At 44.2% G+C, this 9,527-nt stretch overlaps 1 protein-coding gene across 1 annotated transcript in view; it reads right to left on the bottom strand.

Moving 5' to 3' along the window:
- Positions 1 to 1,737: 1,737 nt before the first annotated feature.
- Positions 1,738 to 9,527, bottom strand: part of LOC140718550 (centrosomal protein of 72 kDa-like) — a 42,383-nt gene continuing 34,593 nt past the window's right edge. The window contains exon 7 of the mRNA XM_073032507.1: positions 1,738 to 2,512. Coding sequence (XP_072888608.1) covers positions 2,456 to 2,512 — 57 coding nt within the window. The 3' untranslated portion in view covers positions 1,738 to 2,455. The remainder of the gene's footprint in view (positions 2,513 to 9,527) is intronic.

Below are 9,527 nucleotides of genomic sequence, written 5' to 3'. Positions count from 1 at the left end.
TGTCCAAGTAGCGGGTTAGAGACTCAGAATAGGGTCGTCTAGGGATAGAGTTATAGATACTGTACAGGGATGCCTAAGGATAGGGTTGTAGATGCTATACACGTTTGTCTAATGGTAGAGTTAAAGATGCTGAGCATGGTTGTCTAAGGATATGGTTATGGACGCTGAATATGGATGTCAACGGATAGGGCTATAGACTCTGAAAACTGTTGTCTAAGGACAGGGTTATGGACACTCAACACGGTTCTCTACAGATAGGGTTATAGACGCTGAACGTTTTTGTCCGGGATGGGGTTATAGACTCGGAACAGGGTTGTCTTCATTTTGGGTTAATGACGCTAAACAGGGATGTCTAATGATGGGGTAATAGACGCTTAAAACGGTTGTCCAAGGATAAGTTTATAGACATTGAACACTGTTGTCTAAGGATAACTTTATGGACTCTGAAGACGGTTGTTTAAGGATACGGTTATTGACACAGAAGACAGTAGTCTAAGGATATGGTTATAGACACTGAAGATGTTTGTCTAGGGATGTTTGTAAGTATAGGGATATAGACACTGGAAATGGTTGTCAAATGACAGGTTTACAGACACTGAACATGGTTGTCTAAGGATAGGGTTAGACACTGAACTTGGTTGTGTAAGGATAGGGTTAAGACGCTGAACACTGTCGTTTAAAGATAGGGGTACCGAGACTAAACATTGTTGTCCAAGGATAGGGTGATAGACACTGAACAGTATTTTCTAACGATAGGGCTATGGACGCTTAACACGGTTGTCTAAGGATATCGTTATAGACATAGACGCTGAACACTGTAGTTTAAAGATAGTGTTATGGAGACTAAGTGTTGTTGTGCAAGGATAGGGTGATAGACACTGAACGGTGTTTTCTAACGATAGGGTTATGGACGCTTAACACGGTTGTCTAAGGGTAAGGTTTTATACGCTGAACCTGGTTGTCTGAGCATTGTGTTATAGACGCTCAACATGGCTGTCTAGGGATGGGGTTATAGACACTGTATCTGGTTGTTTCGGGATAGGGTTATAGATGCTGAATATGGCTGTGTACGGGTAGGTTTATAGACATTGAACGTGGTTGCCTAAGGATATGCTGATGACACTGAACATTTTTGTCTAAGGATAGGGCTATTGACACTCAGCACAGTTCTCCAAGGATAGGGTTATAGACGCTGAACACTTATGTCCAAGGAGGGTGTTAGATACTCGGAATAGAGTTGTCTAGGGATAGGGTTGGTGACACTGTACAAGGATGTCTAAGGATAGGGTTTTAGATGCTTCACACGTTTGTCTAACGTAAGAGATAAAGATGCTGAACATGGTTGTCTAAGGATAGGGTTATGGAGACTAAACATTGTTGTCCAAGGATAGAGTTATAGACACTGAACAGGGTTTTCTGAGGATTGGGTTATGGATGCTTACAGTGGTTGTTGAAGGCTTAGGTTAGACACACATAATACGGTTCTGCAAGGATTGGGTTATAGATATTGAACAAGGTTGTCTCAGGATAAGGTTATAGACACTGAACACGGTTGTTTAAGGATAAGGTTATACACGCTGAACATGGTTGTCTGAGACAGACAGACAGACATACTTTATTGATCCCTAGGGAAATTGGGTTTCATTATAGCCGCACCACCAAGAATAGTGAAGAAATATTGCAATATAAAACCATAAATAATTAAGTAATAATAAGTTAATCATGCTAAGTGGAAAAAATAAGTCCAGGATCCGCCTATTGGCTCAGGGTGTCTGACACTCTGAGGGAGGAGTTGTAAAGTTTGATGGCCACGGGTAGGAATGACTTCCTATGACGTTCAGTGTTACATCTCGGTGGAATGAGTCTCTGGCTGAATGTACTCCTCTGCCTAACCAGTACATTATGGAGTGGATGGGAGTCGTTGATCAAGATGGCATGCAACTTGGACAGCATCATCTTTTCAGACACCACCATCAGAGAGTCCAGTTCCATCCCCACAACATCACTGACCTTACGAATGAGTTTGTTCATTCGGTTGGTATCTGCTACTCTCAGCCTGCTGCCCCAGCACACAACAGCAAACATGATAGCACTGGCCACCACAGACTGGTTGAACATCCTCAGTATCGTCCGGCAGATGTTAAAGGACCTCAGTCTCCTCAGGAAATAGAGACGGCTCTGACCCTTCTTGTAGACAGCCTCAGTGTTCTTTGACCAGTCCAGTTTATTGTCCACTCGTATCCCCAGGTATTTGTAATCCTCCGCCATGTCCACACTGACCCCTTGGATGGAAATAGGTGTCACCTTAATCCTCCTCAGGTCCACCACCAGCTCCTTAGTCTTTTTCACATTAAGCTGCAGATGATTCTGCTCACACCATGTGACAAAGTTTCTCACCATAGCCCTGTACTCAGCCTCATCGTCCTTGCTGATGCATCCAACTATGGCAGAGTCATCAGAAAACTTCTGAAGATGGCAAGACTCTGTGCAGTAGTTGAAGTCCGAGGTGTAGCTGTTGAAGAGAAAAGGAGACAGAACAGAACCCTGTGGAGCCCCAGTGCTGCTGACCACTCTGTCTGACACACAGTGCTGCAAGTGCATGTACTGAGGTCTGCCAGTCAGATAATCAATAATCCATGACACCAGGGATTGTGTTATAGACGCTCCACATGCCTGTCTAAGGTTAGGGATATAGACACATTGTATATGGTTGTCTAAGAATAGGGTTATATACGCTGAATATGTCTGTGTATGGATAGGGTTATAGACGCTGAACTCAGTTGTCCCAGGGTAGGTTTATAAACACTAAACACTGTTGTCCAAGTATAGCGTTCTAGATGCTAAACACGGTTGTCTAAGGATAGGGTTATAGAATCTGAACACGTTTATCTAAGGACAGGGTTATGGATACTCAACACGGTTCTCTAAGGATAGGGTAATAAACTCTGAACATTTTTGTCCAAGGATGGGGTTATAGACTCGGAATAGGGTTGTCTACGTATAGGGTTAATGACGGTGAAGACGGATATCTAAGGATGGGGTTATAGACGCTGAAAACGGTTGTGCAAGGATAGAGTTATAGACATTGAACACTGTTGTCTAAGGATAACGTTATAGACACTTAAGACGGTTGTTTAAGAATATGGTTATTGACACTGAACAGAGTGGTCTAAGGATATGGTTATAGACACTGAAGAAGTCTGTCTAAGTTTCGGGATATAAACACTGGAAATGGTTGTCAAATGATGGGTTCTGACACTGAACATGGTTGTCTAAGGATAGTGTTATAGACACTGAAACTCTTTGTGTAAGGATAGGGTTATAGGCACTGAGAACAGTTGTCTAACGATAGGGTTATGGACACTGAACACCGCTGTCAACGATAGGGTTATTGACTCTGAACACTTATGTCTCTGGATAGGGTTAGGGACACTGAACACGGCTGTCTAAGGATAGGGTAATGGAGACTAAACATTGTTGTCCAAGGATAGGGTTTCAGACACTGAACAGGGTTTTCTAAGGATAAGGTTATGGAGGCTTAAACAATTGTCGAGGGATAGGGTTAGAGACACATAGCACGGTTCTCCAAGGATAGGGTTATAGATACTGAACAAGGTTGTCTAAGCATTGTGTTATTGACGCTCCTCATTCCTGTCTAAGGATAGGGTTATGGACGCTGAATATGGCTGTGTACAAATAGGGTTATAGACGATGAACGTGGTTGTCTAAGGATACAGTGATGGACAGTGAACATTATTGTTTTAAGGACTGGGTTATGGACACTCAACACAGTTCTCTAAGAATAGGGTTATAGACGCTGAACTCTTTTGTCCAAGAATAAGGTTATAGTATCGGAATACAGTTGTCTAAGGATAGAGTTGTAGACGCTGAATTTTGATGTATAGGGATAGGGTTATAGACGCTCAACACGGCTGTCTAAGGATAAGGATATAGACACTGTATATGGTTATCTAAGGATAGGGTTATGGACGCTGAATATGGATGTCAATGGATAGGGTTATAAACTCTGGACATGGTTTTCTAAGGACAGGGTTGTGGACACTCAACATGGTTCTCTAAGGATAGAGTTATAGACGCTCAACATGACTGTCTAAGGATAGGGATATAGACACTGTATCTGGTTGTCTCAGGATAGGGTTATAGACGCTGAATATGGCTGATTATGGATAGGGTGATAGACGCTGAGTGTGGTTGTCTAAGGATACGGTGATGGACAGTGAACATTATTGTTTAAGGATAGGGTTATGGACACTCAACATGATTCTCTAAGGATAGGGTTATAGACTCTGAACACTGTTGACTAACGACAGGGTTATGGGCACTCAACACGGTTCTCAAGTATTGAGTTATAGACGCTGAGCACGGATGTATAGGGATAGGGTTAACACAGCTGTCTAAGGATACAGATATAGACACTGTATATGGTTGCCTAAGGATAGGGTTATGGATGCTGAATATGGATGTCAGTGGATAGGGTTATAGACTCTGAACACATTTATCGAAGGACAGGGTTATGGATACTCAACATGGTTCTCTAAGGATAGGGTAATAAACTCTGAACATTTTTGTCCAAGGATGGGGTTATAGACTCGGAATAGGGTTGTCTAAGTATAGGGTTAATGACGGTGAAGACGGATATCTAAGGATGGGGTTATAGACGCTGAAAACGGTTGTGCAAGGATAGAGTTATAGACATTGAACACTGTTGTCTAAGGATAACGTTATAGACACTTAAGACGGTTGTTTAAGAATATGGTTATTGACACTGAACAGAGTTGTCTAAGGATATGGTTATAGACACTGAAGAAGTTTGTCTAAGTTTCGGGATATAAACACTGGAAATGGTTGTCAAATGACGGGTTCTGACACTGAACATGGTTGTCTAAGGATAGTGTTATAGACACTGAAACTCTTTGTGTAAGGATAGGGTTATAGGCACTGAGAACAGTTGTCTAAAGATAGGGTTATGGACACTGAACACCGCTGTCAACGATAGGGTTATTGACTCTGAACACGTATGTCTCTGGATAGGGTTAGGGACACTGAACACGGTTGTTGAAGGGTAGGTTTATAAACACTGAACAGGGTTTTCTAAGGATCGGGTTATGGACGCTTAATACAGTTGCCCAAGGAGAGTGTTGTAGACACATGGTTGTCTCAGGATATTGTGTTAGACTTTGAACATGGTTGTGTAAGGATAGGGTTATAAATGCTGAACATGGTTGCCTAAGGAATGTTGATAGATGCTGAACACGTTTGTCCAAGAATGGGATTATGGACGCTGTACAGTGTTGTCTACGGATAGGGACATAGACGCTGAACTCTGTGGTCAAGGATAAGGTTATAGACGATGAACAGGGTTGTCCAAGCATGGGTTTATAAACACTGAACACGGATGTCCGAGGATGGGGTAAAAGATACTCAACATGTTTGTCCAAATATAGGGTTACAGACACTGAACACGTCTGTCCAAGGATAGGGTTATAGACATTGAACACTGTTGTCCAAGGATAGCTTTATAGACACTAAAGAAGGTTGTTTAAGGATACGGTTATTGACACTGAACTCAGTAGTCTAAGGATATGGTTATAGACACTGAACATGTTTGTCTCGGGATGTTTGTAAGTATAGGGATATAGACACTGAACACGGCTGTCTAAGGATAGGGTAATGGAGATAAACATTGTTGTCCAAGGATAGGGTTTCAGACACTGAACAGGGTTTTCTAAGGATAGGGTTATGCAGGCTTAAACAATTGTCGAGGGATAGGGTTAGAGACACATAGCACAGTTCTCCAAGGATAGGGTTATAGATACTGAACAAGGTTGTCTAAGGATTGTGTTATTGACGCTCCACATTCCTGTCTAAGGATAGGGTTATGGATGCTGAATATGGCTGTGTACAGATAGGGTTATAGACGATGAACGTGGTTGTCTAAGGATACAGTGATGGACAGTGAACATTATTGTTTTAAGGACTGGGTTATGGACACTCAACATAGTTCTCTAAGAATAGGGTTATAGACGCTGAACACTTTTGTCCAAGAATAAGGTTATAGTATCGGAATACGGTTGTCTAAGGATAGAGTTGTAGACGCTGAATTTTGACGTATAGGGATAGGGTTATAGACGCTCAACACGGCTGTCTAAGGATAGGGATATAGACACTGTATCTGGTTGTCTCAGGATAGGGTTACAGACGCTGAATATGGCCGATTATGGATAGGGTGATAGACGCTGAGTGTGGTTGTCTAAGGATACGGTGATGGACAGTGAACATTATTGTTTAAGGATAGGGTTATGGACACTCAACATGATTCTCTAAGGATAGGGTTATGGACACTCAACATGATTCTCTAAGGATAGGGTTATAGACTCTGAACACTGTTGACTAACGACAGGGTTATGGACACTCAACATGGTTCTCTACGAATAGGGTTATAGACGCTAAAAATTTTTGTCCAGGGATGAGGTTATAGACTCGGAGTAGGTTTGTCTAAGTATAGGGATAATGACGCTGAACACTGTTGTCTAAGGATAACGTTATAGACACTGAAGACACAGTTGTCTATAGATAGGGTTTTCGAATCTGAACACCGTTGACTAAGTATAGGGTTTTCGATGTCAAACCCTATATAGGGAACATGGATGTCCAAGGATAGGCTTATGGACGCTTAACACGGTTGCTCAAGGTTAGGGTTGTAGACACGTGGTTGTCTAATGATATTGTGTTAGATGCTGAACATGGTTGTATAAGGATAAGGTTATAAATGTTGATCACGGTTGCCTAAGGAACGTTGATAGATGCTGTACACGTTTGTCCAAGAATGGGTTTATGGACGCTGAACAGTGTTGTCTACGGATAGGGTCATAGATGCAGAACACGGTGGTCAAGGATAGGCTGATAGACGATGACCAGGGTTGCACAAGGACAGGGTTATAGACATTGAACACTGTTGTCTAAGGATAGCATTATAGACACTAAAGGCGGTTGTTTAAGGATATGGTTATTGACACTGAGCACAGTAAGCTAAGGATATGGTTTGTTATGAGTGATGAACAGAGCTGATGGTCAATGGGGTGCAGAGTTAACCATTCCCAATCCCCCCTCCTGAGAACTACGAACTATTGCTGCTGTTATGGAGATGGAGATGGGGAGAGGGAGAGAGGGAGAGAGGGAGAGAGGGGGAGAGGGAGAGAGGGAGAGAGGGAGAGAGGGGGGGAGGGAGGGGGAGGGAGGGGGAGGGAGGGGGAGGGAGGGGGAGGGAGGGGGAGGGAGGGGGAGGGAGGGGGAGGGAGGGGGAGGGAGGGGGAGAGAGAGAGGGAGGGAGGGGGGGAGAGAGGGGGGGAGAGAGGGGGGGAGAGAGGGGGGGGAGAGAGGGGGGGAGAGAGGGGGGGAGAGAGGGGGGGAGAGAGGGGGGGAGAGAGGGGGGGAGAGAGGGGGGGAGAGAGGGGGGGAGAGAGAGGGGGGAGAGAGGGGGAGGAGGGGGGGAGAGGGGGGGAGAGAGGGGGGGAGAGAGGGGGGGAGAGAGGGAGAGAGAGAGAGAGACACACACACCAGACAAGAACATTTGCTACAGAGAAGAGGGGGAGCGAGACCGTTGATATACTATATTATGTCGCTTCCTGGATTATTTACCAAAGGACTGTACTTTGCTCGTTAACATTCCTCAGGAGATAGCAGGAGTGGCCTGATTTGATGGACACAATCATTCAGAGTTGATGGATAGCTGAGACCCCGTGAGTGGGGATAAAAGACAGGTCTGGAGAGACACCCTTCAGACACACCAGTGGACACTGACCGAGTGTTGGGAACCCACAGAAAGGTGGGGGCTTCGGAGACCGAACCAGGAGATCGGTCAGTAAAGCTCACAGTGTTACAGCAGGGCCGGTGGGGACTTGTGTGTGTGTGTCCACTCATGCCAGAGTGACGAGTCCACCACAGAAGAACGGTCTAGCTGAATACCAGAGGGGTCATAACTGAATGACCACAACAAAGCGACGGATTAAGAAAGCCAAAAAAAGGTTTGCCTGCCGCAACTGTTGCTGTTACATCTCGCCCTCTCTCTCTCTCCAACGATTTGAACAGAACAACCATAACTACTTCAGCATTTATGAACTCAACTCTATACTTTCCTATGTCAATTCATTTACCCCTAGACATCGATAGAGCTTGTTTATTATTGATTATTATTATTCCTACACTTTTAGGTTTATTACTACTAACTTGTTTTATATGTATATTTGCATTTTTGATATTGTATTGTGTAGTTTACTAATAAACGCCTTTAGTTTGCTACCACCAGACTCCAACGGATTCTTCTTTCTCTGCTGGTCAGACACCCAGTTACGGGGTACGTAACAAATGGGGGCCACGTCTCCGGGATTTCATTACCAAATTGGGGGGCCAGTGAATCGGGATAAAAGTCCCTTATCTAATCTGGTTGTGTGGATAACCAGATGGGAAACCAGCAGAGATGGAAATTGTCAAATTTTTAAAAGACCCGACTTCGGGGGCATTAGAGGAGGCCAGGAAGGCGGAATTGGTGAGCGTTGCCAAACGATTAAATCTCTCGGCGGTGAAATCATCGATGACCAAGGTGGATATACAGAGAGCAATAGCTGTGCATTACGTATCCGAGGGTGTGTTGACGTCGGATGTATTGGACCTGTTCCCTGAGAAAAAACCAGTCGAGGGTGAGCTTCAGATACAGAAAGATTAAGGTTGGCTGCGGAGAAGGAGGAAAGAAAGCATGAGCTCCAGATACTCTGGATAAAGGAGATACAAGCTGCAAGGCAGAGGGAAGAAGCTGATAGGCAGAGGGAGGACAGAGAGAAAGAGAGGCAGTTTGCGCTGGAAATGGAGAGGTTAAAGGCATCGCAGGGAAGGGACCCAAATGAGGGGTTCAAGATTGGTCAGGAGATCCAGTTAGTACCTCCATTCGAGGAGATGGATGTCGATAAGTTCTTCCTTCATTTTGAGAAAGTGGCTATGAATCAGAACTGGCCTAAGGGGAAATGGGCTGTTCTGTTACAGAGCGTACTTAGGGGGAAGGCTCAACAAGCGTATTCGGCATTGTCTATAGATGAGTCTAAGGATTACAAGGAAGTAAAAAGGGCTGTATTGAAACGAGTTGGTGCCAGAGGCATACCGGCAAAAGTTCCGGAACTTGAGAAAGCCGTTGAATCACATGTATTTGGAGTTTGCCCGTGAGATGCAAATGTGTTGTGAGCGTTGGTGCGCCTCAAAAGGGGTCGTTGGAGATTATGATAAACTGTTACAGTTAATACTGATGGAGCAATTTAAAAGTTGTATCCCTGAGAGTATGAAGACGTACTTGGATGAGAAGGAGACAGTGACTCTCTCTGCGACTGCCAAGTTAGCAGACGAGTATGCCTTAACCCACAAAACAAAGTTTTCCCTAAATAAGAGCTACCAGAAAGGCAGTAGGGATGGCAGAGAAAGCCCACCGGCTAAGGCAGAGAATAAACCGGGTGCTAATGGAA

Source organism: Hemitrygon akajei, chromosome 29 (genome assembly GCF_048418815.1).
Source record: "Hemitrygon akajei chromosome 29, sHemAka1.3, whole genome shotgun sequence".
Taxonomy (NCBI): Eukaryota; Metazoa; Chordata; class Chondrichthyes; order Myliobatiformes; family Dasyatidae; genus Hemitrygon; species Hemitrygon akajei.
Note: the sequence above shows the minus strand (reverse complement) of the source record. Positions and strands in the feature narration are given on the sequence as shown.